The 17,665-nt window shown below is 39.4% G+C and overlaps 1 protein-coding gene across 2 annotated transcripts in view; it reads right to left on the bottom strand.

Moving 5' to 3' along the window:
• LOC134536844 (plasma membrane ascorbate-dependent reductase CYBRD1) overlaps nucleotides 1-6,956 on the bottom strand; it is a 168,892-nt gene extending 161,936 nt beyond the window's left edge. The window contains exon 1 of one of the 2 annotated variants that reach the window (XM_063376855.1): nucleotides 6,305-6,956. In XM_063376855.1, the coding sequence (XP_063232925.1) occupies nucleotides 6,305-6,501 (197 nt within the window). In that variant the 5' untranslated portion in view covers nucleotides 6,502-6,956. The remainder of the gene's footprint in view (nucleotides 1-6,304) is intronic. The other variant, XM_063376854.1, reaches the window with a different exon arrangement.
• Nucleotides 6,957-17,665: the final 10,709 nt, after the last annotated feature.

The raw sequence follows: 17,665 nt of genomic DNA, 5'->3' as shown, positions 1-17,665 counted from the left end.
ACAAAAACGTCGGGAATAGAAACCGTATAGCCCTGTTTGGAGGCTAGTGACTTGACCACCCGACCACCGATACAGCGTGAGTAAAAAAAATTCCGCTCGCTCTTGCGGGTGTTACAAAACTACGGCGCAATCACACTGGACATCCTCCAATATTTGCGCTTGTGATTATGGTGGGTAACACGAAGTAACACGAAGTAACACGAACCTGGGTCACAGGCTTGAATTAACTGAATATAAAATTTAAAACAAAAATCCATCTAGCGGTCACTTACACATAAATTAATATCTAATAAAAAATTTCTAATGAACAATCAAATAAAGCTACACACTCTTACCAGTTTTGCAATTCAAATTGCTTAAACAAAGGCAACTAACACATAAAATACAAAACTATCCTTTATAAATAAATCTTAATTTTTTTTAATTATTTTTAATACACTGTTAAATCTCTAAAATAATATACGAGAAAACAAAAAAAAAGAATAATTAAAAATCAAAGAGAAAAATAATATTAGGCCTACATTTACGTAAACATCTAAATTTTATTCCACTTAATCCTTATGCATTAATATTCGGGAGAGAGAAGTTTGTTTCCCTGGCAGGGGAAAAAGTTTACCCTCATAAGCCAAGAAAACTTTTCCAATTGCAAGGCATTCGACCCAAGTCTCTTGTCCCGGCTGGTACACCCTCTAGCTGAAACTGAGCGCGCAAAAGGCTTTGAAGGGAATTATGTCCCGCCATCTTGGATATTTCCTCTTTTTTGCCATAATTCTAATTTTTAGTTAGTTACTCATCCCAATAATTTGGCATGTCAAGGCATATATCATGTCTCCCAGACCTTATGTACACTTGGTTGCGACCACATATTTACTAACAACAGGCTCTAGTCTGTAAGCGCCACAATTAAATAACATATTATTCTTCACGCGGGCGACTGTAACTGTTATCATAATCACTCCAGTTCACAAGTGTTGTGCTTCAATTAGTAGGCAAAGCTAAGTCATATGCCATGTCGAACCAAAAAAAAAATTAAGCACGGAAACTTCATTCCAAGAGGTATCAAAATATTTGAAATTACAAAATGGATGACTAGTCCCCCTTAAACAAAGGAATGAAAAATCTTCATTTCAGACGGGGAGAAAAAAAAATCTCCCGGTGTTCCATGACAGTAGTTTAGCGAGAATATAATGAAAGCGTCAAAATAAAGTGTGAGAAGCTGCCTTCAATTAAGTCATAATAAAAAAAATACATAAATAAAAGCACACGGGCCCGAAAGCCGTATAATGGAAAACTCTGCAGGAAGTAAGTTATGATATGGTAAAAAAAAAAAAAAAGTCAGGTTAGAATGCCGACGATTGGGAAGGAAGGGGTTGAATATAAATCAGCAGCTTAAAATAATCTGACCTTTATTGATTTATTTATTCGCGCGTCCGACAGAACGGGTCTCTCCCCTTCCCAATACCCTAGGGACCCGTACACCAATATCTCGATTAATATCGGGGAGCCGAGCTTGCGCAGAATGACAATGCCCTCCGACTATCGATACCCATGGATTCGATATATATGTGTGTACACTCTGCACTGAACAGGAGCGGACTGGTGAACCTCACGCCTTCACCGTTCAAATCGAAGCGGTGTTCAGATCGGTAGAGTCCGCTGACAAGAGAGGCAGGTGATGATGCTACTGCGTGTACCAAAACTGGAAACCACATGTTTATGTTTAGTATTTCATGTTTTCCGGCCAGCAAAACTAACGGGAGGAAAAAAAAATAACATGTAGATACTAAATTATAACAGTCGCTATTTCATTGTGTATAAATTTTTGTTAGCCTTAGCTTCAAACATTTGAGAACTAAAAAAAAAAAAAGTTTTAAAAAGTATTTTATTCATGATTTTGTTTATAAAAGATTAATGCTGCATAGCCTAAGTAGGTATCATATTTTCAACTGGATTATCATTGTAAAGTAAATAATTTGGAAAATTACGTATAACTTAAAATACGTTTATAAAAATCAATCGCTATTCCATCGGTGACAAAGAATGATTTGTTTTGCATACATAACTCACATGACCAGACCAACACATATCATTGTTGAGGAAAACTCCTAAATTCTTTACTTGTCTTTGTAATATTACAGGAATGCCTGTTAAAGCGATTTCTTGTAGTAAGGCATAATCCAGTCTACCCAGAATATACGTTGTTTGAAATCTGTCTGGATTAACAGCCAAAAATGTTCCCGGATGACCATCGATGTAAATATTCTATATCCGGAGTTTATGTCCTCGACAGCGACATGGAGCAGGTTCGCGGGGACTGATAAACTGCGTCTGCAGGTCGCCCAGCGCATAGGTGGTGTCTGCACTTGGTCAGCACTGTGGGGGCAAGTCACTGATGAACAAGGCGAAGAGCAGAGTCCCCAGGACAGAGCCCTTCGGCGCTCCAGAGCCCTCGGACCGCCACCAGGAACGGGGTGCTGTCATAACTTAGAAACACACAACTTATAAACACACAACTTATAAACACACAACTTAGAAACACACAACTTAGAAATACATAACTTAGAATTTTCTAAGTTATGACAGTTCTAAGTTATGACTTTCTACGCTGCGTGTTTCTAAGTTAAGTGTTTCTAAGTTACGTGTTTCTAAGTTATGACAGTTCTAAGTTATGATAGTTCTAAGTTGTGATAGTTCTAAGTTGTGACTTTCTACGTTACGACGTTTCTAAGTTGTGTGGTTCTGCGTTGCGTGTTTCTATAAGTTATGATCTTTCTAAGTTGTGTGTTTCTAAGTTACGTGGGCATTTCCAAGTTTGCTAAGTTATGACTGTTCTAAGTTGTGACTTTCTAAGTTATGTGGTGTTCCCACCAGGAACAACTGCCGTCTATTGCAACGCACTGCTGGCGACCACTAAGATATGATTCGCAGCCACTTAGTTGAACTTTCAGAAAAAAATAAAAGAACGCCTAATTTCATCCAAAGAATGTTTTTGATTAACCGTTAAATGCTTTGCTGAAATGTAACAGCACTATAATTGTTACTAGATCATCCATGACTAGATTTATATCATCTTTGATATTAATCAGTGCAGTTCATGTGCTGTGTTAATTACGAAAAACCATATTGATAGCTATTGAGAAGAATATTATCGTGTAAAAACCTAGAAAAGTGCTGGTATGCTATGAATTCAAGCGCCTTGGACGAAGCAGGGAATGTGCTAATAAGCAGAAAATGATTTAACTGTGCAGCACTCCTAGTCTTCGCATAAGAGGTTTTTATAACTGAAAGTTTCTAAGCCCTGGGAAACAAATTAGTCTGCAACGAAGAACGTAACGAACAATTTTCTGAACAAACCAAATGCTGTGCTATCAGCAGCACCATCAACTCGGGACTGAATCCGCATAATGGACTTGTACAAGTAGGAGAGTTTAACAGGAGTCAAGTTGAATTAATCGAAATGCTTTGTCGCCATATCGAAGATGCTATCAAAATTTACTGTCGGAGAACTGAAGTACGTAGGCACTGAAATCCTCCGGGGAAAAATTACTTGGATATCATCCTTTGCATTTTTGCCGAAACCTAGTCCCATGTATTTTTCCCCACAATGCCTTCGACGAGCGAAAAGCGTTAATGGAATCAAGGTAATGGCTCATTGTGCAAATGAATATTTTCATTTCCTTGCTTAAAACGTTCTTTCAGAATCATTCCGCCACACCACTCATTAAATATCGTCGAGCCTAGTGATCTTTAAGCTTGCGTTCATCAAGGAGAAACTTTGAGATTATTTTTGTATTTAAATTTTCCATTTCTACAACGCTTATTCTAATGCATCTAAAAAAAAATTTTTAAACCAAACATGATTTTACAAATTGTTAATTTGAGGAACTATATTCTTGACACGCTGCCATAATGACAGGATGCATGCCAGAGTGTGAACACGTTCTTTTCTTTCATCGCAGGTTTGCGGGAAACTATTTTTTTCTAATGGATGATTTTGAAAGAGTCCAGATAAGTCTAAATGGACAGTAACTATACCGTGGCTCTAACATGGTTCGAAAATTGAGTGAGAATCTAAACCCGCCCAATACTTATGTACATAATTGATTTTAGTATCCATCCATTTCAAAGAACTCTTTTATAGACTTTAAATCGATGAACTACTTGTATTGGTATGCTGCCAACCTATTGGGAGTACATCAGTGTGTGAATACGTTCTTTTATTTCTTGTTTGAAGGAAGGAATATTTTTTTTAACGGTTGATTACGAGGGAGTTTAGTTAGGTCTGAATGTACTCTACTTAGATACATTAAGTCCACGCACCACCATTTGAAGAATTTTTAAATCCAACTATAGATTTAAACTATAATTTATAAAGTCAATATTTGCAGCCAAACAGAACTATTTCTCCGTCAACTAGAAATATAAGCAAGCATAAACACGCACCCATATAATTTATTCACGAATTTGATGCGCACAATAAATCATTATAATAGTACAAGAGTACAATAATGTGCATAGAATGATACAAACAAATCCCATGCTTTTTTTCATTCTTTACAGTACCATCCATTCTAAGGATTGATTCTTTTTAATTAGCATAGTAACACAATTCACCAAGCCAATTTTAAGTGAATCTAGGTAATTTTAATATTTTACCACATTTAATTGGAAATTATACTCATATAAATTCGTTATTTGTTCAAAAATATACTGAAACATCTGACAGAACTCTTAACTTTATGATTTTATAATTTTTCCACCGCTAATGCTGACTGTAATGTTACCTATAACACTCACACTATAAAAGATTTGAATGTTCAGAAACAAAACCTATAAATGTAGTGTAACATAGTTAGTAAATTAATTTATACATAATATTCTCGAATTTACAACGTTTAAAAATAAATATTGTAGCTATAACATACTGCATTTAAGTGCAATGGCTTAGTTGATATAGTATGCGAAAACAACAATGACACAATGAGATAGCAATGTTTTTAAATCTTCGTTCATTTTTTTTACAAAGAAATAATAAACTTCTCAATATTATTTTAAAGAAATTAAAAAAAAGTTATCTTTGATCCTAACCTGCATTTACAAATTCTTTGTAACAATTATGTTAACTACGCCTACTTTGCCAAACGTTCCTGACACCTGACCACATTGTAAATGCTTGTTTGCTTGAAAATAAACATAGTGTTTGGAACAGTGAATCATAAATGCCCGATTATGATAAATTTCATAATTGAAACAACTAACGGGCATTTTTTAAAGACAAATCGTTTCGATAGCTGTTTCTATTTAGCGTATGCGAGAGCGCGCGGAACCCAAAAACATGCAAGACGATTGTGAGGAAATAGTTAACTGTGTATCACTATTTAGTGCACTTGGATTTTATAATAGACCATTAATGCACATTTCGTAATATTATATCACCTACATTGGCTAATCAGGAAAACAAAATCATTCGATAACGAAAATTGTACTAAAACTTTTCATAGACCTTAAAAACTTTGCGATTTTTTTTTTGTGCTGCCGAACCATTTACGATTGTGTACCTTGATAAATAGAACCTAAAAGTTTTGTGAAGTTTGGTTTGTTGGTTGACAGTGACGATTTTATTTTACCGATGTGTACGGTTTCACGACGAAGTAAGCGAGAAGCTAGATTATAACCTTCCATGTGACGTCAGACGCAATGTTGGTAGGGGTAAAAAGCGCGGCAGTCGGAAAGACTGCTCGTACTCACAGAACTGAGGTTCGTGTCCTTTTTCATAAAAACATTTCGTTCCGCAGTCGACAAATAAATCAACTACAAAAAAATCATTTTAGTCGGACTCTGAACGTAACGATATTAAACGGAAAACTAAAACAATGTTCTAGACAAGTGGCGTACGCTGGGGAGGGGGGGGGGGTTATATACCCTAACCCGCTGAAAATCTAAAACATTTATCATCCTCCCCCCCAACAAAGTAAATTTTAAAGCAAATAGCTAACAACGTGGTTAATATCCCCCCCCCCCCCCCCCCCCAAATCAAGAACGTATACGAGATTTCGTTTCTGGAGGGGGGAGGAGAGGATTGATAGAACCACTGCCTTTTTCTGTTTGCTTCTAAATTCTTTCCATTTGTTGGTGGGAACGTGAAAGATTTTAATTCTGTTTACGCTCCTTGTTCTAGAGCTGTGACTAGCCAGCGGGTTATTGAACTCGTGGTTCCAGTGTGGCCATTGTTACAGTACGCACACACACAAATACGAATCGCACTGGTAACAATGAAGAGTGGGCGACAAGAGGAGGCACTTACTTCTCCGACACGGGCTCCCCGAAGGCGACCTTGACGCCGCCGTCCCCGGGGGCGGCGGTGGAGGCGGGGGCGGGCGGCGGCGGCAGGTCGTCCGCCCCGCCCCCCATGGGCGGCGTCTCGGGCGGGCTGGGCGGCGACTTGTCGAACTCCGCCATGGGCGCCATCTCCGGCATCGGCGACACCGAGTTGCTGTCCATGGTTTCACACGGCGTAGTAACAAAAACAACACCGGAACTCGAGAGAGGAAAAAAAAAAAAAAGAAACTCTTATTAATACTTCTCCTTTGCTACGCGTCTACAGGCGGAATGCCGGCCGCGTCTCAGCTGTCATCACCGGCAGCGCGACTTCCGGCTCACAGCAGCAGCCCGACACCCCACGCCGGTTAAAATCCCGCCAAAAGAACACGCACCACTGTCAGTTGTCAACGAAAGCAATAGTTGGAGAAAAAAAAGGGGTGTGCGGGGGGGGGTGTAGACGAAACACGAAAACACGCGTCACCGAGCGCAACGCAGCGGAACGAACACCTTTCAAACGCCCGGCCGGGGTCGATTGTAAACAAGAGCGCGCACGTAACCAACCGAGAGTGGGGGCGACCGTTGCAAAGTGCTCGCCGGCCGCCACAGAGATTGTCGCGGGAGTGGAGCGTCCCCGCCGCGCCCACACGGCCGGGGCTCGCCACCCCTCCCGAGCCGGCGCGGAGGGTTTAACGGAGGGGGAGGGGCGCGTATCGCGGACCCGGCGCGGAGGTGGAGGAAGGGAGAGCGACGATGCTGCCGTTCACCGCTTGCTTACATCACATTCACGCGAGCCCGTAGCCAGGATTTTGTATAAGCATTGTATATCATCTTTACGAGCAAGTTTCCTCTAGAGTTGGATTTCAAAATAAATATTGTTTCACTAATATCTCAGGGAATAGAAGACTAATAGTTAAGGCCATGGAAATTTCGCGAAAAGATCCCGAGAGTAGCTGGAAGTTAAAACACTGTAGCATCGTCTGTGTTTCGTGATTGGGTGAGTTACTTTGAGGTGCATGTCGATTATAACAAAAACCAATCATACTAATTCAGTGTGAAAGCAAACTCGTACTTAGTGGCTCGTGCAAACAAGGCAATGACTTCTCTCGCAGACGGCCACCAATCACAAGGAAGAAACCGCTGGTGTGTGTATACCTTGTTGCAGTCTAGTAGTCGTTCAGATTTTTTCGCGAAAATTTCCTGCCCCTACTAATAGTACTCCAACGTTCATGCATAGAAAATTAAGTAATGATTTTGCTTGATAAAAGAAAACTGTGCATTAATATATATGTTTTCTATTTAATTGTCTTACATACTTTGTTCTTATGTCAATTATTTGATAATTTCGCTAAAAGCAAGTCATAAGTATATACGTAAAGCAGCATTAAATATAGATTACTTGGAAAAACAATTCCTGCCTCTTCTGTGTTTGAGGCATATCAGGCTATAATGAAAAGGAAAAACATTATTTTAGCCCACAAAGGATTACATTATTTCTTCTAAAACAATCTGTCCGTAAACTTGCGTTCCTAAGTGAAACTACCCTGTTTATCGCGTACGCCAATATTGCACAGCACCGAAAAGGCTCAACTGGATGTTAATGTGTGGGAGGTACAATCCACCAATCATTGCCCTAGGTGAGGGTAAGGGGGGAAATGCGAGATCTTGGAGCATGGAGCGACTTATCATTGGACCAACGCGGCCAATGGACGACCCAGAACTGCTGCATCAAAAGAGCAGCAACTTCATTTAGAGCACGGTTACACTGAACGCTGAACTACTTCCGGTGAACGGGTTTAAGTAAATATGTTTACGAACGTGAAAGTGTACGGTTACACGGCAGTTGGTATTGTGTTCAACTCCAAAACCGATTGTCTACTGTAGTGGAATGAATGTGTTGTGGATCATATTTTTTTTTGTATATATTGGATGTACCGTAATATAAGCAAATGTGGACAATGAATCTGCATTGTTTCTATTTAATTATTATTATTCACTTTACAGAAATTATTAATTATTATTATTCACTTTACAGAAACAGCTGACGTCAACAAAATAGGCTACGAAACAAAATTATTTCTTGTCAGGCATAATTTGCAACAACAGAAAATATTGGTTAATAACATTTCCAGTTACAGTTTTGGGGCCATTAATTCGTAATTCATGGCGTTTATAGTTGTTTCTAAGATTTTTTTTTTGTAGTCGGAAATAATATTACACGAATTTGGGCCAGGAACATTCTCCATCTTGAGTTTTTCGCATAGGACTGTTTATACTCTCGACAAGCAACAGCCAATCAGAGGCTTGCAGAAGAGATGTCGTCCTGAACTACTTTGGGTTGAATGAGATGTGACCTGGAACGAAAAAAATGTTCATACCGTGTGTAAAACGCACTCAAACGTGTAACATGTTTACCTGAAGCAGTTCACAATCCCGTGTAACCGCGCCCTAGTGCCGCCGAATGCCTTGAGTATTCTGCGCCCGTGCGCAGGCGACAAGAATAGGTCTATCATCATCATCGCTCTATGGTTTGAAGCCGCTTCAGAGGTCGGCGCCCGCTGTGGTTACTTCTGGTCGGGCGCAGATGCGCTCCAACCCACACTTCCTTCCGCGGAGAGATAAGCCAGGCGTCTCTGGAGATCGCATCTCCCGACGTCAAGGGCTGAGTCCTCGTTGGCCACGGTCGCTAGGGCTAATGCGGTTGAGGGTCGTGAGTTCGATCCCAAACACTCCCCTGCATGACTGACATGAGCAACTAGTCGGCGGCCAAGTGTCTCAGAACATATTCTTGATTATTCTTAATAAAGTATTGATCACGGCCGCCATATTTAATCACGCCATATTTAATTATGACGTCACAACCATATTTTGTTTTCTAGAACTTTCCGCCATCTTTGATGCTAGAACATTCCGCCTTTTTGAAATAGGGCGTCACGTCTACCATATTGAAAACCCGTAATTAATATTTTAAAAAAATCGGAATTTATTATTTTTTAAATTTATAGAAATTATTTAATTACAATTTAAATTTAGAAAAAAAAAGCATTTTACGTCACGGAGCTTGAAGTCCACAGTTAGAACCCGGTGAGGGCAAAAAAAAACGGTGACAGATCTTTTCACCACAGTGCTGCCGGCAAACTCACCCCCACCACTAATACCAATGCATAGGGGCATGCAGATTTCGCGAAAAGATTTCGAGACTAGATGAGAGTTAAAACACTATAGCATCGTCTGTATTTCGTGATTGGGTGACTTTCTCCCAGGTACATATCGATTGTAACAACACCAATCACAGTAATTCAGTGCGGAAGTAAACGCGTCCTGAGTGGCTCTGCCAAATAAGGCAACGACTTCTCTCGCAGACGGCCGCCAATCACAAGGAAGAAACCACAGGTGCGGGTATACCTTGTTGCAGTCTAATAAGTGTTCATATCTTTTCGCGAAAAATGCCTGCCCCTACAATGCATATATGAACTGACATCCAACAAATTGTATTGTGATTACAGCAGTTTTTTTATTTCCTAACCTAAGTTAAAACTATGTGTGAAGTTGTGAACCTCATGGTCAGACTGCCAGTTCCGGGCATCGAACCGTAGGCCAGCGGTGACGATCGCCACCCACTACCTATATGTAGGCCTATTACATGCAGGAATTATAGACTGACTATGGTAATGATAAAGAAGTTTAGGTGGTTTATTGTCAGAGACATGAAAATTTTGCGGATCCATTTGGTGTCAGGCCAAACTTTACAGTCCTATGCGTACATACTTTACACTCATATGCTTCCCTATTGGCTGATTTCTTACTTAGAACCTCCCCTTCTTCTGAGTGGGTCGGAGTGATTTGGTCTCACTACTGCTGACTGGTAGCTGACTGGTCCACAGCCTTATAGGAGAGTGTCCAAGCTATTGTGATCCAATATTCAAACAGTGCTAAGGTGTATATTTTGTATTCTAGCTGGTGACTAAAATAATCTGCGAAATTTCAAGGTGTCTATTTTTGTGTGCTGAAATGAATAAATATATACGGGATCGCACGAATCCGCGATATTCTGAGAGCAATTCGAAAACCATTCTGTAAGGATGTACCTACATTTGACACACGACAAACATTAACGCGAATTCGACAGATCCCCTATCTATATCCGGTGTTTTTCCGGAGGAAAAATTTATAGGCTACTCTCCTTAGACTGCAATAAGGTATTCTCACGCAAGGGGATTTTTCTTTGTAGTTAGCAGCCATTTGCAAGCGAAGCCATTGCCTTATTTGGCCGGGTCATCCAGTACGCCTTTTTTTTTTCCTTCCGCACAAAATTGCTGTGATTCCAATAACGACAGCAGACATGTATTTTGAAAAAAAAAAAAAAAAATCAACTACTTACGAAACACAGATGATGCTACAGTGTTTTAACCCACAGCTAGCGTCGAAATATTTTTCTGGAAAAATTCACGCCCCTAACTAACCCATGGTTGGCCCAAGCTGTTGGATCAGTGGATCAGGTCAAATGGGTAGAGACTGGAAAAAAAAATTCGCGGATGCATTTCGCGATAAGTAGAGACCTGAAAAAAACGCAGGTTCATTTCGTGTTATGCTAAAATTCAAATAATTATACCTTAGTGCTGCTTCTGTCATTGGTTCACTGTTAATCTGGAGCAATGAGGGACAATTAGAGACCCTCACTCATAGAAGTGTCGAATCACAGACACTCAGTCGAGACGACTCACAAGTCAGCAGCCAATGAACATTTGGCATTTTCCCGAGTGTGTAGAGTATATTGGAGTCTTATCCTGGAGGTCATTGAACCCGCGAATTTTTCCTGTCTCTAGCGATAAGTAGAGACCGGAAAAATTCGCGAATTCATTTCGCGATAGGCTAAAATACAAATAGTTATACCTCAGTGCTGCCTCTGCTATTGGCTCGCAACTCACTTGGATGACTCTGGGCCAATTAGAAACACCAAACCAAAGCTTTATCGAATCACATGCTGCTACGTTGGGACGTCTCACAAGACAGTAGCCAATGAGTGGGTGACATTTGACCGAGTGTACGTATAACTATGGAGTTCATACTACAGGACATTGAACCCGCGAATTTTTCCGGTCCCTAGCGATAAGCTGAAGATTGAAATACGTTGTTCTCGAAACTGCGCGGCAGCCCGAGTGTCCCGGCCGTGCAGGGGGGGGGGGGGGGGGGGGGGCAGCGTCCCGGGAGTCGAAGTTGCGACACCCGGCCGGGAAAGCGTCGCGTCGCCTCTCCGCGGACCGCTGGAAAGCGGGGTTAGAAAGCGTCTCCAAAGAGGCGTCTCTCGCCGTCCCGACGGCGTGACGGGCGCCCGGGTCCGCCCGAGTCATTCATACAGGCCTGCCAAACTAGAGCGTCATGGAAAAAAATATATATGATGGAAGTGATTTTGTTTTTTACGTCGCGCGCGTTGCAGCGTGCAACGGAATTTTTCACAGGACGGAAAAAAAAAATGCTACATAAAAATAACTATTAGGTAAGTAAGTGCTTTTAAAACTTATAGTTAGTGATTGATATTAAATACTCGTCCATATCATTAAAAAAAACTTTTTTTTTGCGAATACACATCGTGTTTATTAACGTTTTCAAAGTGTATTTATATAAGTGAGGTTATGTTCGCTATTATATTTATTTGCATCATAAATTATTAGATTATTATTTAATAAACTATTAATTAGAGTAAACATTGAGCATATTTCTTTTTATTTTCTTTGTTAGTTTAAAATTATCTTGATCATTTTACTAAATTAAGTGAGTATTTTTTATTTTTTTTATTTACTTGAATTTATACTTTAATAACGTTTTTTTTATAACATCACCACATTCCTTTCATTATTTTATTTCTATTTCACTAGTCAGAAACCAATATGATAACATTTGAAATACTAAGTTTCAAATTATGTCATTGCAAAAACACAACCAAAATTACCCTACTTCCAGCAAGAAACCTCAATAAGTACAGCAATTAAAAAAAAATTATAAGTTTTGTGCCAAAAAGAAAGCAATGGCAGCACCAATGCAAACCAAAGGATGTCAGTAACGATGTGATAAGAAACAACAGAACCTAACAGAAGGTCTGGTATTGGTATTTCACTCAGATATAACAGTGTCACGAACTGGGAAGCAGAGCAGTGACGCGCGCCACACACCTGAGCGGGCCTCCAGCGTTAGTCTCGCCCGGTGCGTTTCGCACGGGAAGCCTTCATTTCACAGACGAGGGAGCCACACCCGAAGTTCCCCGAAGTTCGTGCTCGCTTTTTTTCCCGTTCTATCTCATTGTATAAACCGGTGTGGCATTAAATTTTGCGGTCGATTAGGATAGGTTAGCTACTTTATAAATACTTCAAAACATTGTGGATGGTTGGTTATATTAGGTAAGTATAGCTACATTAAAAATACTGTAAAATCATTTTATGGTTCCTTAGCAAATAACTTTTTAATATGTAGCTATCTCTGGGCTAGGAAACCGTTTACATGATTTCACAGTATCTTTGATGTAGCTATCCTAACCAAATCAACCGTCCACAATGTTTTAAAGTATTTATTTTGTAGCTAATTGACCATTAGTTATCATGAGTTACAATGAACCAAAAAAAAAACAACCGAAAATGCACGATCGGGAGTTTGGCTCTCTCGTCTGTGAAAAGAAGGCTTCCCGTCTCACACGGCCTCTGACGCTAGTGAAAGCATACCTTATTGTAGTCCAATGAGCGATCAGATTTTTTTTTTTTCGCTAAAAATACATGCCCCTACCAATAAGCTTTCGACAAATAGTAGAAGCAGTACGAATAAAAAATGTTTTGAATTTCAGGTTATCATAGAGGGGACGCACCTTTAGAGCAAAACATGTTCTTTCACTCACAGTCGATTGGTAAGCTCCACCTAACATTTTGAAGGGCGTTTTTACATTGTTAATGGGGCTTTCTCTCTGGAACGAAAATCATATTTTTAAATGGATACATTTATTCAGCATTCTCGCTGGAAGGACGACCATGATATTGAGTTTGAATTCGACTGACAAACTGCAGCTGTAGGTAGCCTACACCACGAAAAAAAAAAAGTTGAAAAAGATTGTTGTGATCTGGGAGTAGCTGCCCGAATCCCCGGCGCGGGTACTAGTGAACAGGAAACCATTTTATTATATTTTTTTATCGTAAAATCATATACGTTATTATTTCGAAAAAAATTAAGATATAAAACGTAGTTTGTAGTGATTCGCGTGGACAAGAACACACGCAGTCGGTGGGCTGGTGCGCAGAAGATGTTTGCACAAACTTTGCTCAGAGCGTGCTGATGTGCTGACGTCAAGGAACCACGCATCAGCAGCCGTGTCAATAAACACGTGTACTTGCTCGATGCCCTGTGCAAATGGACGCATGAATCTAATCTGCGTGTGAGTCAATGGAACCGTGAGGGCTTCGAGAAGACGTTAGCCTCGTGACTGGAGGCGACCGTCTCGTATTATATATATATATATATATATATATATATATATATATGCGAGTGGCCGCCGAGAGGAGGCTGGGTGAGGCTAGGGGAACACACTCGGGTTCTGGGTCCGACTGAAGAGGCAGACGTGTCATGTAGACGTCCTGCAACCATAGTGTAGTCAGTGAATTAAAATGAATAAATGAGAGTCTTCAGGAGGTTGAGTACGGCAGCTACTTCTCTGGCGTGCCAATCCCTTAAACTTGGAAACGGAACACGTCCGCTCGGTGCTCGAATACCCGCGTGGTCCGGCTGCGACCAGATCGTACATAGTTTCAACGGCAGCCCACACACGACACACGACCCATGGTCTGCAGTGCTTCCCAAGGATGGTGCACGTCTTTCGAACTTAGATATCAACCACAATTTTATTGTAAATAATAAAGTATTTAAGAAAGAACGCTGAGAATCTGTTGTATTCGCGGATTTAGCACTTCTAGAGCGCAGCACTGCATATAACAAAATGGAGGGCAAAGACGGCATTGAGATTGTTGATTTGTAATGGATATTTGTGTTATCGTGTGTCTGTAGGTGATAATTATAAAATGTTTGAACCCGTAGTTGAAATGCACGAAATCATGAACTATGTGGGGGATTTCAAGCGCCCATTTATTGAAGGTTCGGCAATATTAAAAGCAAAACATTTGATGGAATGTGGGGTTGTATGATTTTTGTGTAGGAATTTTGACGGGTCGTGTGCAAACCACATGATGACTTAAGATTTAACAGAAATGGTTATATTTTATATTTTTCCTTAAGACTTATGATAAGTGCTAATAGAGCACAGTAGAAGGTGGTGTTGGTGTGAAAAATGATTTGCTGGGAAAACAGGTTACAATGTAGTGCAAAAGGAGTTCAAAATACAGAATTATTAGTATCCTGTGAGAAATGAGAAGATACTTGAGAATAAAACATGTTCCTACAAAAAATTAAAATAATTAAAAATAAATAAACATCTTTAGTATTAAATTTCCTATATAGATTATTCTTAAGTGTTTTAAGTTCGCTTTTATACGAGTCTTTAAAAAAATATATTTAAAATGTCATGAATGCTTACAGTTTTTAAATGTATAGCCATTTTATGGTGGCCTGGATTAGATGATATTATCATTTAAAAACTACTTTCTATTTTATATATGTACCTATATTCAAGTTAAATATCTCATTTTTATGATTTGAGTATGAATTATAGGTTACGAGCTGTAGTATGGTAATTATTTAGTTTTGCCCCTCTTCTTTAAAACAAAAGTAAAAAATTCTGTAAAAATTTTAGTTATTAATATAAACCTTTCTGAATTTATTGCAAAAGGCGGAGATAAGGAATTCCTTACCATTTTGGTGAAATTGCTGTTTATAGTACCCACTATTGATAAGAGCCTAGTAAGTAAGAAGAAAAACAACAATTACCTACCTCTATAAAAGATATCCTCTTTCGTAAAATGATGTTGACATACATACATATAGTTGGTTACTGGTTTGCCTATTCTTAAAACATGCGCCCTCTTGCCATCCTTTAACGCTCCTTGAAACCAAGCATACGCTCCCTTTGTTTATACCGTCTTCGGTGATTCAAAATCAAACCACCAGATGTCAGCCACTTTGCCTTAATCCACGAATATCTAACTAGATGATGTTGTATAACCTTCGCGAATTTTGTCACTATAGAAAAATTATTTCGCTGTAATGATTGGGAGTAGCAAATTTATTTTCCACATATTTTTGTGGCGTGTTACTGCCCAAAAATTATTTCAGTGAAATAATTTTGCTACAGCGACCAAATTCACGGTGGTTGTAAATCTTCATTCAATTAGACATAATCCAGACGCTCAGTGTTACATCTTTAATACTTTCACTATTGTTTACAGTAAAATTGTTGCTCAGCCTGAATTTCAAAGACGTAAACTAGCCCTGGGAAACCCCTAAGACTATTAGCTTATTTCTCCTTAAAATATTCAGTAATTCAGTTACAGAGATCTCAAACCTACACAAAATAACCAAGAGTCAATCCACAAAAAAAAAAGCCAATGAGTTGGGGGCATTTCCCTGAGTATGTAGGGGATTATGGAGTCCATCCTGGAGCTCACTGAAGGCGCGAATTTTTCCAGCCTCTAGTCATTGGCGTTTAGGCCTTCAGCGGGAGTCAAACAAACACGATACAATTACAAATGTACAATCATTTGCATTATAGACTGTAGCCGAGAAAACAATTGGGTGCGTTAGAAGTAATACTTACTTGGCGTAATAAAACACTAACTTTAATTTTGCATGCAATATTAGTGGGTCGGTGGTTTGTTAAAAGACCACATTTTGACCCCTTTTCTCATCACTGTTTACGTAAAATTTTAGGATATGACCAGAAGTGTAGTTATATAATAACAATATAGTTTCATTATAACTCCGAGAAACTATATTTGTAGTTATACTTCTTTAGGCGCGTTATGAAAGAATGAGAGTGAATTTTTACGTTGCGCGCGCACCATGCAACGAAGTTTTCAAAAGATGAAAAAAAAAAAAAAAGGTTATATACAAATAAATATTATATATGTGCCTTTAATTCTTATACTATAGTGATTGATATTGAATACTGGTCCATATCATTAAAAATATTCATTTATAGTGAACAATTAGTGTTATAAATTGTGTTTATAGAACTTTTCAAGTGTATTTATATAAGTGAGGTTAGGTTATACTTCTTTTCGGTGCTATGTGCCCTGGTAAACCATACTGCCATAACCCAAAACAATTGTTAAGCGCGCGTGCTAAAGTTATGTTGAAACAAAGAAGCTTGTGCTGTGTAAATACCAACCGTATTTATAATATCACTCTAGTAATTTTATTATTTAATTTCTATTAATTCTTTGCATGCTAAATAAAACTTAGTTTTTTTTATTACGCCAAGTGAGTGTAACTTCTAATGCGCGTACATATAAGTACACGCATCCATTATTATTATTATTATTATTTTTAATATTGGTTTCTGCCCCACTGAGGTCTTTATTATGCCTAACCCAATGCATGCCCCTGTAGGAGTTAACTCTGCTTCAAGACACCAGAGCGCAGCCGGCTGCGAGACGGGTGCTGCGACTGGTGCCTGGGGGTCGGAAGGTTCAGCGGGTCCCGGACGAAGGAGGAGCGAGAGAGAGAGATAGTGTGAGAGCGAGTGTGAGAGTGAGTGTGAGAAGGCCCCTCGAGTGTGTGCGCGGTGCTAACTGGCACTCGGAGGAAGTAGTACTCGGGTCGTCGGCGGGCCGCGAATTTCCCTTTTAACCGCGCGGTCCTTCTTGCTGTTGCACTCAACGATCCCCAAGAGGGAACCCCCCCCCCCCCCCACGCACCTCTTCCTCCTTCGACCCTAACACACACACACACACACACACACCAACTCCACAAATGTCAAACCTCGAGCTGTTAGCACTTCTTTTGCCCCGAACACTGAACAAAAAAAAACGCCATTTTATTTTCCTTTTGAAACCAGTTGTCAAGAAATAGTTTGTAATACTACAAGAAAGATATTGTAACTTTGTTCAACTCATGACTATGGTTATTTTTTTAAATACATTAAATACGTTTTTTCGAGATAATACTAAAATATTTATTACTCCCAAAAAATAGCGCATATTATTTTTTTTTTTAATTGATTTTTCAGTCAAGCATAATTTTTTTTAACGTGGAAAAGATAATCTAACATTCAACAATATGACAGTGTTCTATTTACAAAAAAAAAACAGTGTAATTAACCTGCCTGCTAATGCATGCCCCTTTGCACCCCACATGACTAAAAGTAGATGCTTTTTTTTGTTGGGAGGAGTCTTGGTTTGGTTAGGGAAAACTAAGTGTG

This window comes from Bacillus rossius, chromosome 11 (assembly GCF_032445375.1).
Source record: "Bacillus rossius redtenbacheri isolate Brsri chromosome 11, Brsri_v3, whole genome shotgun sequence".
Lineage (NCBI taxonomy): Eukaryota > Metazoa > Arthropoda > Insecta > Phasmatodea > Bacillidae > Bacillus > Bacillus rossius.
Note: the sequence above shows the minus strand (reverse complement) of the source record. Positions and strands in the feature narration are given on the sequence as shown.